The sequence below is a fragment of the Vespa mandarinia genome, chromosome 2 (genome assembly GCF_050613455.1).
Source record: "Vespa mandarinia isolate Hongniang chromosome 2, ASM5061345v1, whole genome shotgun sequence".
NCBI classification, from domain to species: Eukaryota; Metazoa; Arthropoda; class Insecta; order Hymenoptera; family Vespidae; genus Vespa; species Vespa mandarinia.
The window spans coordinates 15,115,169-15,129,245 of NC_140811.1; the positions used below are offsets into that span (position 1 = coordinate 15,115,169).

Sequence of the window (14,077 nt, forward strand, 5' to 3'; positions counted from 1 at the left end):
TATGTTTCCGACAAAATACAACTTCATTTCTGAATCGGTAGAAACGACGAGAGAAGAACTCGTTTGTATTCGCGATGTAACGATCGCTTCGTAGGACGCATAATGACCGTGTTCAATGAGCTGTCTTGCAAATGACAAATTCCTTTCTCAACGTATTTCTCTCTCTCTCTCTATCTCTTCCTGTCTATGTCTATGTCTCTTCCTACATGTTCGTATCTGAAATTTAAAAGCAACCTTCTCAAAGAGATATCGTCATCCGTGAAGGTATTGCAACGTAGAAGAAAAAGAACGAAGAAAAGAACAAAGGGCATGAATAACATACGGGAGGATCGATCTTCTAAATCAAGTGTAAGAGGAGGGACATCTTCGAATCAAGTGCAAGGTCGAACGTAAAAGGGAAGTGATGAAAGCAGCGAAACAAAAGGATCCGGTTAAAAATAGTGGACCGGTCACGTCAACCGGTCCTTTCAAGGACTCCGGCCCATTACATTCCTTTTTTTCTTACTCTATCCATCTCAGGAACAAGAGGATACAGTACGCTTCATACCTATATACCATAACAACTGTTTTCCGTTAAGAGAAAAAATAAAATATAATGATAATGACGAGAACGGGAATTCCTTCCTCCGTTATAACACCTGTTTATAGTTAACGATAAGCAAAAGCAAAGTTTACATCACGAAAAGGATGAGTCAGAACAAATGATTCTCATGTCGTTACCAACGAATTCCGTCGTCGACGTCATGTAACGAATCCTTCACTGTCGTTTACTCGTCTGAACAAATGGCCTTTATCGAAAGTAGAATCTACGAATTCAGTCCAATGATGTAAGATAAACGTGACCCATAAAGAATTCCTCGTGTCTCCGACGATAAGCTTTCGATCGTTTCGCAATATGCGGTTTCGTTACAAAGAAACTTTAAGGCCAATTAAACGAGATAAACATTAATCGTAAATCACCGTATAACTTCCGTCTTTAGGCAATTTCGTTTCTTTCATAGAGATTCTTCTTTGCTTACTACTTACTTTGAAATGCCAAACTGGCCTGAAGATAATAACGTATTTTCACTTTGATAATGTTTATACGTTTTGCTCGACCAAGATTGCAAGGTCCTCTCTGTAATAGCTATAGATATTCTAAAGCATTAAACTTCGTTAAGATAGTGGACAAAAGGACCGAAATGTAAATGCTGTAAAAGATAACGAAAGCATTTCGTTCAGTGTAAATTCGTTAGCGTTATCGAGATTTTAACCTTCCGTGTAACAATCGTTTCGTCTATGTCCTATAGAACTGAGCATAATGCCGCTCGCTTAACGAACCATCCAAGTCCGGATGTATTTCTTCGTCGATGCAACGACATGCCATTTGTTTCGTCCGTTCGAGTAGAGAGTCAACTCGAGCGAAAGAGAGATAGCACACATTAGCGGTTACGACTTCTTAGAAGTATCTTAGCACGAGTACTTAACTATTATCTCGTATTGCACGCCGTCAGAATTCCGACACGTGTTCGCCGGCAAAACGAACTCGATCCCAACTAACAAACAAACGAGCCTTTGATTTACGAACATTGCAACAAGATGAATTTTAATCGTACGTCGCGACATCGCGGTCTGGTCATTGGAATTGATAAAGATTTGCAAAACTTACACCGGCATAAAATTAACAAATAGTTTCTGTCGTTTAAACAAAACTTTTATCTATTTACCCGTGCCATCCTTGGAAAGATGGTATTTAATTCACGAAGACTTCATTCTCATCATTGAGATTCCATTTTCTGGAACTCGATGCCGTTCGATAAAGATACCGGTGCATCTCGCCTTACGTTTACGTTCCAGTCATTCCTAGGAGATGCAAGTATTCGATGTATCCATGAGAGAGCTGGCGCCGTGAGAGCTCTAGACGACCATCCATAAAATATACCCGTCGTCGAGCGAAAGGAAGAGAAAAAGAGAGGGAAAGAGAGAGAGAGAGAGAGAGAGAGAGAGAGAGAGAGAGAGAGAAAGAAAGAAAGAGAGAGAAAAAAGAGGAGAAGATAAAGAAGGAGGTAGATGGAGGAAGCTGTGATGAGGGTAAAGAGACCAAGAATCTTCCCGCTACTTGTCTTCCGTAGTCACCGAGAAACGCGTTGCCCGAGGAGATCGTTTACCCGGAGGGTGCGAAAGCGGCATAGAGAGAAGCAAACGAGAAGAGGAAACGCGGAGGACGCTGAAAAATGAGGGACCTCCGTAGACTAGACTGTTCTCTGCGTTCAAACGAAAATTAGAAATGGGAGGTAGACCGTGTTGGTGTCGTGACGAGGCAAATGTTGTCGAGTAAAATCAAAAACAAAAAAAAAAAAAGAAAGAAAGAAAGAAAGAAAGAAAAAGAAAAACAAAAAAATAAAATAAAATCTATTCAACGAACTTAGTCGAACATTTTTTTCCCTCTCCCTTCCTAAAATACTTCGACACGCTAACGAAGAAAATAATCAAGACGACGTAGATTCAACTTGTAATAATAATTGCGACGAATGAACAATGGCCTGGTAAGTTCGTTTAAAAATATCATTCTTTAGACATTACACATCGAAACGTTTAAAAATAGCAGTAAAACACGCGCACGTCGTTTAACGCTTTGCTTTTTCTACCGTCTCTCGTCGAATTCCAAAGAAGAACACGTCATGGCACGTAGATATACCTACGTCAAATGATGGAACAGAGAGAAACTGAGCCAGTGCGAAAGAACAATGTAAAAAAAAAAAAAAAAAAAAGAAAAGAAAAAAAAAAGAAAAAAAAAGAAAGCCTTACGGTTCCACTTTGCTCCTACTCTCGATTCAATTACTCTTATTTTTCTTTTTCTTTTCAAGGTTTTTTTCACGTTTCCTCTCGTACCACGCTTTCGTGTCTACCATTAATTCGCGCCACGTTTCTTTTATGTAATCGATCCACATACCGATCCAAGTGCTTTTAGGCACGAGTGGCCTCCGCATTTTCGAGTGGATATCCCTTTTTGTTCTATGTACCATATACATTATCCGTGATGGAGAAGGAATCAGTCCTCGTACGCACTTTTTCCATCCTAAACTTATCCTTCATCATAAACTATATCTCGACGGTGACTATTCATTCATTGATCCGCCTGCGAAATATTTTTTACATTCATTATCGCTTACCGACCATGAACCAACCAGATATATTACTATCCTACGTAATAACACGAAAAAAAAATGATTCATCGATCGTTCTTTTCAAGGAAATACTTTTTAACTTGTATTCTTTTTTCTTCCTCGTAAAGGGATATCACTTCTAAATTGATTTAAATATATCTATGAACTTTGCGAATAATTAACGATCAGAATTAAAAAAAAAAAAAAAAAAAAGGAAAATTGAAACACGAATCCTTGATTCAGAAATATATAAACGCCAATAAAATCATTATCCTTGTTCGACTTTAATCCCGAATACAAATGAATTCGTTTAGCATTGCAAATTCCATCGATCACAGTACGAAATTACGTTCGCAAAACGAAATCCTTTCTCTCGACGGAAACTAAATTATTATTCACAGTTAACTCTTCTTTACTTTACCAAACATGTTCGTTTTTGGCCAAACAAAGCCATACGTTCTCCATTTTATTGGCAAATTTCGTATTCGTCCCTTTAAATTCCCATGCCACTAACACCCCATCATCCCTCGCAATGACGATCACTTCATCATTTCTATCGCACCTATCCTTTTTCTCCCTTTCCCATTTTACCGACCTAGAGATTTACCGGAGATGCGTTTATAATAACGCACGCACAGCATACATTATTACTTGCAGCCGGGAAATTCTTAAGGGAGAACATATATACGAGTCGCGTAATAAAGCGGCTTATATTTAACCATGCCATAGCTTTTAAAGTACGCATAGTTATTACGGAAGCTCGAAGTAAAGTATAGTTACCTCCTCGACGATTAATCGCTCGTTTTTATTCAACTTCCTCAATTCAGGATAATATTAATAATAATAATAATAATAATAAAATAATAATAATAATAATAATAATGACAATAATAATAACAATTTGTAACCATTAACTTGTTTTTTTTTTCAGCAAAGTAAATTCTGATTTCGTGTGGAACGTATGAAAAGTAGAAAATCCATGAGATTCTGACGATCGTGCTCCGGAATGGAAGAGGCTTGCCGAACGGCTGGAAAGATATTCCGGTTGGTGAATAAATTGCCGATGGCAAGGCCGCAACTAATGGCCGCCAGTCTGGCGTCGATACTCTTGCTTGTTGGCCATCGTACACATACGTCGAGTTAACAAACTACTGGTAAGAAGATGTTCGAAGGAAGATGCCGTTCCTCGTATTCTTTTCTTTTTTTTTTTTATTTCATCTCCCTTTCTCTCTCTCTCTCTCTCTCTCTCTTTCTTTCTTTCTTCCTCTCTCTCACACTCTAACTCTCTTTTTATTTTCATTCTAAGCGCGATCTTACTTTTGGATATTTTTGCGAGAATATGATTAAATATCGATACGAAATATTGTCAAGTTCATGAGCTGTCAAATATTCGTGAATACGGCTCAGGTTAGGCGATAATCCTAAAAATTAAAAAAAAAAAAAAAAAAAAAAAGATTGATTTAAAAAAAGAAGTAAATTCTTCGTGCTTACTCTCAAAATCTTATTCTAAGTTTAAGATGCAAAACTATCCAAAAGAAAATTAAAACAATAATATGAATATACATTACGGCTGATATTAATTTGATTGAATGTTTAAAAAAGAAAAATGTTGAAAATCTTTAAAGTTATACAATATGCAACAAATAATGTATATCCAATGTAAGTACTATTCGATCATCGCGATTTATTTTAATTGATTTATTACTTTATAATATATATTAAATATAATCAGCGGATCATTTAGATTGCAAGGATATGTACAATATTTTTTTCGCGGAAATAAAAAATGCCAAAGAGATGTACTGATCCAAGGTGTCCTTTGAATAAATATTTTAAGTATGTTATTCCGTCTCTGATATCGCTATCTTGTCTTTTTTATTCTCATATTTCTGTTCATGTATTTACTTTAAAAATTTACAGTGATCAAAAATCGCAGAAAGACTCATGCAAAATTCATGAAAAGCCATGCATAACATTTTCCTCCGATAGTGAACGAGAGTATCGCAACAAGCATAAACGAACAAAATGTACGAAATTAAAGCATAAAAAGCCACAAGAAAAAAATGATCGTTGTGGGATATGTTGCAAAAAGTAAATTTCTGTTATATATACGAATTAGAAGAGAAAAAAAAAAGAATAAATATAAAAAAATATCTCACGTAAAATTATTTTATCTTTAGCAAAAAATGTAAACTTTTAAAAACTACCACAGAACATGCCACATCCACGGATTCACTGACAAAAGCACGGTAAAATACTGATATATTTATACTCTCAAAGATTCATAATATTTGTACAAAAAGTCTCGTTTTCTTTGGTGCAACGTTGTGAATAAGATCCTTAAAAAAAAAAATCCTACAGACCGAAAAAATCCAGAATGAAAGAGAGGGCTCATCGGTACGAAGAGAATGAAGAAGGAAGATGTTGCGAATGTAGAATCAAAAAATGTTACGAACCTAAGAAGAAGAAAAAAAAGCGACATCGATCTCGTTGTAAGAAAAAAGGAAAATTTAGTTGGCTAAGAAAATGTCTCAGAAGTTTTTTCTTTTGTTGTAAAAGTTCTAAGAGATCTAAAAGATCCAAATCTTGCAAATCACATGTAATACGTAATTCACCCCAAAGCTATGAATATTGTTGCACGTACAGAAATGTATGTTAACTAATTGTCATACTTCATAAAGGTATCTTCAAATAAATATATATAAATTCACAACAACTCAAAGAAAAAAATAATTAATTTAGAAACATGAAGAAACATGAAGAAACATGAGAAAACATCGAGAAAATCGTATCGTTCAAAAAAAAAAAAAAAAAAAAAGAAAAACATTTTTCTTCCAGATGATAAAACTATGATAGATTCTGCGAGATATCGTAATAACAGCTTCGATTGAAAATGTGAATATGCATCAATACCATGCAGCTAGTTTTTCTATATAAAATAATGTTCCGATAATTTCTATATTAATTATTTACCTTATTACCTAGCATGATACCTCAAGATCAGTCGTATTTACAAGGCGTTTTTTCAAAAGGATTGAATATTATACGTAGAGGTATACATTTTTGTATGTAAACACAATCGCTATGTCCGACTCTATTTTCAATAGATCGTTGACAAAAACTGTTGCTTCTTTATCTTTATTGCATAAGGTTATTAAGTCCACAAACGTAAAGTATTTTGACGTATAATGATGCGATAATATATCGCAAAGTTAATACATTTAAGAAACTGTGACCTGAGTTACATGAAAAATTGAAATTAAGTTTTAATCGGAATTCATGTTGGTAAACATGTCATATATATACACTACTTATTTAGTTATTAGATCGTCCACTGCCTATGTCCCATTAATAAAAATCAATTAAAGTCTGTGTATGTTTTTACAGATCTTTAAAAACATAAAAATAACTACGGTAAGTGTAATTATGCTGCGTTTCGTAACATATCTTGTGATTCTATATATATATATATATATATATATATATATATATATATATATATATAAATAATGATTATATATATATATATAATGATTATCTATAAATAAAATAACGTACTCTTCGTATGACTCGCCAAAGGCAGTGATCGTGATAGTTCAATAAATCAATATCGTATATATAAGTATTACGATTCATACTCTACCATATGCACGCATCATTCTTTCTAATATTCGGTAATTTTGTGATATTTTCTATAGGGCCAACTCTTATTTACATTATCTAGTTAAACTATTGTATTGTATTGAATAAAAGAAATTGAAGCTTGTATCACTTGAATATAATCGGTAAGAGAAGCATCAAGCTTCAAATATCCTGCTTCGATGCGAAGTTCTGTAACGATACGACTGGACGAGACAAATGCTCGCAAAAAGTAAATTAAACTATTACACGATACATATAGAGAATTAGTCTCGATACAGTGGAATGATCAGTCTCTTTTAAAAAATCTGGTTGTCAATCGCTACCATAAAACTGATTTAGCTGATTGGCAAGCCAAGCGAGGCAAATTTTTCTTATGCATTAAACGAAATACGACGATAGTCCCAGTAATTGTTTAAGCTAAATGCGTATTATTGGTACCCGACAATGGCAAGCTGAGAAAATTGGAATTTTTTTTATTTTTTTTCTTTGCTTATTTTTTTTTTTTTCTTTTTCTTTTTCTTCTTCTTTATCTCATCATACCATTGACTTATCGTGTACTGCGTCTACTAGAGTTACGCAATTGTTTTTCAATTTCGAATTGCCGTAAATCTGCTCTTTGAAGAAAATCTTGTCTCTCTAAATAACCATCCTTTCCTCTATTATGAGTTATAATTTCTTCTTCTAAATTTTCCTGCTTTTTGTAATTGTCCCAATCAAGCTTAGACTTTTCCAATGTGCTAATTTTTGCTTTCTTTCCAATCTGTCCTAAAACAGAGGAAATACCTCCTAACCCACCCCTTTTAATACCTCTTCCTCCTCCTCTTCCTCTTCCGGCAGGAGAAGTCGAGGCATCTGTCTTCACAGAATTTTCAGCAGAAGTTAAGGATAATCTAGCTTCTGCAGAGTCCACTGATACTTCTTTTTCAACTTTTACCTCCTCACCAGCAAATTCAAATATTTTTGTTATCTTCACTTTTTCTTCTACTTTTGGTTTTATTAAAGTAGAAGATTTTTCTTTTGGACCATTCGTTGGGATTTGTATTTTTGGTTTTGGAGCTACCGCTATTATAGAAATGGATAATATATCAGTCAAAAATATAATTAACGTTTGAAAATTAAATTGAACAATAATAAATTATAATATCTTACCGGTATCCTTCATAAAATCTGCCCACAAAGAATCTGCTCTTTTCTTTTCTTCTTCTTCTGTAAGTTCTTTCTTTTCCGATGTTTCTGATTCCTCTTGTTCCTCTTCTTCTTTCGAATCATCTGCACCTTTTAATTTTCTTTTTGTTTTTTTCTTACGTTTTGTACTTTTATCTTTGACAGAACGTCTACCTCTTTTCTTGCTTGTTATCTTATCAGTTTCTCGTTTATTCTCATCATTTTCATCTTCCGGACCACTTTCTACTTCACCTTCAGAATCTACTTCTGATACAGGTTCGTTGTCAGCTCCATCAGGAACATAATCCTCATCATCTTCATCGGAATCAGAAGGTAACTGATGCTCTTTTGACATTTTTATACTTGAAATCTACATAACCATACATTAAGAGAACATGTTTACTGTGAAATACAATAATGGATTAAAATATAAATTATTATTTCGATTACTTACATCTTTTGAAAAAGAATGATTTTTATAAAAAAAAAATCTTGTTAATATTCAATGTTCGGGAACGTTCCTTACTGTATAAATTGACTATTATTTCAATCGCAGCTATTACCAATTTGCATAATTACGAAACAGATTGTAAACAATTGTTTTGAACAAGCAGAAAATATTGCTTTCATAAGCAATTAGAAAGGTTAAAGTCGTATACAATCAAGAATCATAAAACGTACAACATTCTTAACAATCACATTTAGCACGCATCTTCAGCGACGTTCGAGCGTGTATAGACTGCCATCTTTATCTGAAAGTTCGACTAAACGACGAATCAGAAGTTTAGAAATGGTCACATGACTAACAGAATATGAACATTCTGATTGGCTAGTTCTCAACCACGAATCTACATTGAAGTTTTCGTGCGCGTTGAAACTAACGGAGATATATGATAGGTTATTCATATAGTATCTCTATTTACCAATCATTATTGATCTATAATACTACTACAAACTAGATATTACGAATATATATCAGATAATAGATATCGAGAATATCTTGTAATCTAAAATATAAATAAAGAATAATAAAGTAAATATATATATATATATATATATATATATATATTAATATTAATTTAATTTTACTGTTCTTTAAAGTTATATATCCTGATTAATTTTTCAAAAAGGTAAATGACGAATCTTATCAATATATTAATTATTCTAATCAAATTTCTATTTATGCATAATGTTCTTTATTAATAATATTAATCATTATCATCTATATATCTAAAAGTATGATAGTATATACATATATATATATATATATATATATATATATATATATTGATAAAAGGATCGTCGTATGATTATGTTCCAAAAAAATATCAAGTCGTTTCAAATTGCAAGAGATTTTTTACAAATTTGTCAAGCAATAATTTAGTCCTTTCTAAGATGCTAACAGAGTTCACTTGGGTCACTGTAATACTCATATTACAGGATCCATTTCAAATCCTGCTTCCAACGAAACGATTAACTGCCAGTCAACGAGGATTTTAGGGGGATTAATGTTATATGACCTTTCTCTTCAAATGTAAGAGTTTAAGTAAAAAAAGACCATATGTATTTTTAAAAAATTCCAATATATAATTATAATCAATTTCCAAATTGCGTATCGCCATGAAAGATTTATTATAAATTTGATTATTTTATTACTCTGTAGTTCGATAGTAAAAAATTGAAGAAAAAAAAGAGAAAGAGAAAAGAAACAAAAGAAAAAAACAAGAGAAAAAGAGAGAGAGAGAGAGAGAGAGAAGAAAAAAAGAAATCAAACGAAATTTATCGGAAGTGCTAAGAGAACGGAAATAAAAAAATTTAATAGACGTCAAAACGATCGTAGACAAAGCAATGTGCGTATGAAAATGAGTAAGTGCTTAGAAAAAGACGGTAGACAGAAGGATGTTCCAGGTGGCTCCAGATGACGCAGCTACCAAGCTATTGGATGAAAACATTCGAAAAGCGCGAAGAGGAGGATGAAGCTCAAAGAAGGAGGTTCGTAGAAGTTCGAAAGCTCCGCCCGGTTTTCTGGACACCACAGATCTCGTGGTACTTTCCACCAACGTGCTTCTACTTCCGCCTTACTTCTCCTCCCAAGTCTCTCTCTTCTTTATCTTCTTCTCCTCTTCGCCTTGGAGATACTTCAGCTGACAATTAGTATCGCGTAAGCGGTGTCTCCGACCGTCAAACTTTTCGACAAAAGTTGCGTTTCTAAAAAAAAAAGAAGAAAGAAAAAAAGAAAGAAAGAAAAAGAAGAATTAAAAAAAAAAAAAAAAAAAAAATTAAAAAAAAAAAAAGAAATAAACAAATTTCTAATCGATCAAAATATTACGAATATTATTGCTCCTCTTATCGAAATTGATCGACAACGATAAGATCTTCGGGATAAATTTTTCGCTTTATCATTTCAACGAACACATAAGGATTTTAACATCGAAGATGCCACGGAAACGTCGAGCGTCGACACCATCGTTGGAATGCGACGAGGAAGAATTCGCGTCGGAGGAAAAATTTAGCAAAGAAGATATGGATAGCCGAGCCCCAAGAAACGCAGCTAATGCTCGTGAACGTGCAAGGATGCGAGTTTTAAGCAAAGCATTTTGCAGATTAAAAACAACCCTTCCATGGATTCCACCAGACTCGAAACTTAGTAAACTCGATACTCTTCGTTTAGCTGCAACTTATATCGCTCATCTTCGTGCCGTTCTCAGAGATGACGGAGATTCTCATCCGGAAACGACGAGATCGTTGTCCTTGGCTTTGGTGAGATCACGATTATATTTTACCATTTAATCGTTTGAATTTTCTTATTAATTTTCATCCTAAAATAAATAAACTCTTTCTGATAATTTATACACAAAAAAAAAAACAAACTTAACTTTATTAATATTAACCATTTGAGTATGAAGATCGCAAGATCGCACTTCTGTTCACTGTTTAAAAATTCCTACCGATCATTGGTCCATAGAAACAAATTGATCGCACGCTCAGATTTTATCGATATGTGTCTTTACTGTTTTCATTTAGAGATTGTTTTCATTATTATACTCATAAGTATATAAGATATGATAATATTTACTGTTTATCAGAAGAAAAACGACCACGATCGACATGCTTAACATTTTTCGATCGTATTTTTTAACAGATCCAATGGTACTGAAACGATTAATTATTTTAATTAAAATGTATCGTATTGATGTAAGATAACGATAACTTATTTAAATGGAATAATCATAGTTTTCTATATCATTATAACTACTCAATACAATAATACGCTACGCGCCAGGTGGATCCATTCGGCGTCGCGACGGCAAACGTCGTCTTCGAAGTCATCCTCTCTGTTTATGTCTCTCCAGGTGGATTGAATCACTTTAAAACCTCCCACTTACCCTTTGCTGCCATTAATTCTAACTTTGTTCTGTTGTTTGAAGAGGGATGTTTGTTTTATAGCAAGAAATAAAACAGTTTTAGCACTATTTTCTTATTAAAACGTTCGGCTTATTTCAAGAAAAAGGTCTTATGAATGTCCATTGTTTATATATATATATATATATATATATATATATATATATATATTATCGGTCAAATATTCAGAATCGGTATTTTAAATTTTCACGAAATATTTCAAGACTATTTCAAGATACAGCTTTAGATATTTTTACGAACAGCTCTTCTCTTTTCAGTCAATACGTTTATAAGTTTAATAATTAAGTTCTTTCTTCTGCTTTATAGTCATGGCCTTTTGCTATCCAAGGAACAAATGCCTCGATGTTGATGAATAACAGTTGTAACATGTCATCCTCGACTTCTGCCAGTTCTAATCAGTATCGGGGACAGCAAGGAAGCAACGATATTCAAAACTTCCATCACGGTGGACACCAAAATGCTTCCATGCGTCACAATCATACTCACAATCATGAGGCACAGCTCTCCTATTTTTAATCCTACTTTTCGAACGGCTGATTTGAAAAGTTTCCCGATAACGAAATCGTGCCTTTAACGAGAGAAGAATTTAAAAAAGAAATAAATGTATGCTGTGCACATATTCAAGGCAATTTACAATCTATTTATTTGGAAGTGCCTTATTACTCTCTCTCTTTCTCTCTCTCTCTCTCTCTCTCTCTCTCTCTCTCTCTCTCTCTCTCTCTCTTTCTCTCTTTCTTTTTCTCTCTCCGTGTTATTTATTAAATTACTATTAATACATGAAAACCATTATGATGTGCCATGGATGATTATTGTTGTAATTGTAACCAAAACATGCGAACTAGTCGAATAAAATCTTTTTATCAATTGAAAATTCTACTATTTGTTTCGTAACTGTTTAGAAGAAATAAATACTTTTCGATAACTGTCCTTAGTACGAGAGCTATATCCGGAAACTAAAAGAGGAAGGATATGGTAACGTAAGAAGGAAAGAAGATTCGAAGTTAAATAAACAGTACGAAGAACCTTTTGTGTAAACCCAATGCTAAAATAATATATCCTATTTCTAGGACAAATCGAGCAAAACTGTCGGTATCGCTTGACATTTTTGTGCCTCAACAGACCGCCCTTAAAAAATTATAATTCTCGCATTTGTCTGACTCTACTTCACCGCCTCTTTTTTTTCTTTTCTTTTCACATTCCGACGAAAAGATTTTAATGTAATATTTTTATTTTTCTTAGCATACGCGATTGATTACTTAAAATGTATATTTTATACTAGGATATTAATATATTATTATAAAATATATTTTTTTTTTAATAGAAGAACAATTATGAATAATGTTCAATGATAAAATCGTAAAGATACTTTTCATAAGACTATTTATTAAATATTTCTGGAAACTATAGTAGAAATTTCTTTTTTTATTATTATTATTTCGATCCTATTTTATTAATAAAATAAATTACACTAGCTACAAAATAAAAGTATTTAAATATAAGTTACCAACAAATTGAACTATATTACCAACATTGATCTCATCTGATTTTGAATCTGATCTATTTACTAATAAATCTACTATTATCCATTAAGTACAGGGTTGGCAAAATAAATATCTACTGTTATCAACCGATGAAACAGGAATTTACTATTACTAGCTATTACCGATATATATATAGGCTTGAACAATGTTTTACTTTTATCTTACTCGATCGGTAAATACCCTTTAACGATAATAATCAAATACCAGAAGATAATTGTAACTATTATTGGCTCGATTGAAAAAAGAATTTCATGTTTTTTTTATATTATCCTTCTTTAAACACTTAAAGTTCAATAGAAGAATGACACAACACGAGATGGCAGCACTTAATATAAATACTTCTTACACTAAATTTATTCCTACATCAACAAATAACTTAACTTAATCGTAATATTTAAAAATTGATATTAATGTTTACACAAATACAATTATTTCTTAAATTATCAAATATTATATTTGTTATTGTATAATAAAGAAATAAAAATTTATTTATCCTTTTTACTTAGGCTTTTCGCGATTTTTTCCTCTTCACTATTCTCATAAAAAAAAAAAATCGTATCATAAAAAAAACTTACATGGCCAAGTAAAAGCACGGAAGACGCATATGAGATTATCAAGGCAAGTCGGCCTTATTACGACTCTTGCGCGTTACAACATCATTTGTACATCCTTCATGGCGTATCACTGGCGATTGAGAAAAAAAACCAGCAAGTTTCTTGATTTCGATCAAGGCTTTGTAAATCTTGATTTTATTCTTAGCGACAATATCCCAGGCAAATATGTATATGGCTAATATGTATATGACTAAGTAAACATTTGCCATAACGTTTACGATAATTTCAATAAATTTTACCTCGACAACATAATACTAGAAAAAAGAAAATTAAAAAAAGAAATACAAAAAGAAAAATATGGTAATGCGTATTGAAAAGCTATACGATGCTCAATGAAAATTCATTCCTATTGCCGATGAAAATTCATTGAGTTGTTGTGATTTCGAGCGAGACGAGGCAACGCAGGTGTTTCATCGGAGCGTTGCCCTGAATTTTCTCGATGTGTGCGTACATACGTACGTACGTATGTACGTACCTACTCTCGAAGAAATAACAAAGTTCTTTCACGCTAGTCGAACCTCGTTCCGGTATCACTCAACTGTTTTCT

At 32.9% G+C, this 14,077-nt stretch overlaps 3 protein-coding genes across 3 annotated transcripts; 2 read left to right on the plus strand and 1 right to left on the minus strand.

The window, feature by feature from the left end:
• Nucleotides 1-4,202: 4,202 nt before the first annotated feature.
• Nucleotides 4,203-5,978, plus strand: LOC118443995 (uncharacterized; the record flags this gene model as incomplete). Its single annotated transcript, XM_085654969.1, has 4 exons — nucleotides 4,203-4,300; nucleotides 5,067-5,237; nucleotides 5,327-5,395; nucleotides 5,508-5,978. Coding segments are annotated over 4 exons (636 nt in total), but the record flags the coding sequence as incomplete, so codon positions are not given.
• Yeti (yeti) lies at nucleotides 5,905-8,686 on the minus strand. Its single transcript, XM_035871729.2, has 3 exons — nucleotides 8,407-8,686; nucleotides 7,938-8,322; nucleotides 5,905-7,850 (listed from the first exon to the last, which is right to left on the minus strand). The coding sequence occupies exons 2-3, from the start codon at nucleotides 8,305-8,307 to the stop codon at nucleotides 7,336-7,338; spliced, it is 885 nt and encodes a 294-aa protein (XP_035727622.2). The 5' UTR covers nucleotides 8,308-8,322; nucleotides 8,407-8,686; the 3' UTR covers nucleotides 5,905-7,335.
• A 1,236-nt stretch (nucleotides 8,687-9,922) lies between these two features.
• HLH54F (basic helix-loop-helix domain-containing transcription factor HLH54F) lies at nucleotides 9,923-12,209 on the plus strand. The gene is made up of 2 exons (XM_035868376.2): nucleotides 9,923-10,712; nucleotides 11,682-12,209. Exons 1-2 carry the CDS (start codon nucleotides 10,389-10,391, stop codon nucleotides 11,889-11,891), a joined length of 534 nt encoding a protein of 177 aa, XP_035724269.1. The 5' UTR covers nucleotides 9,923-10,388; the 3' UTR covers nucleotides 11,892-12,209.
• Nucleotides 12,210-14,077: the final 1,868 nt, after the last annotated feature.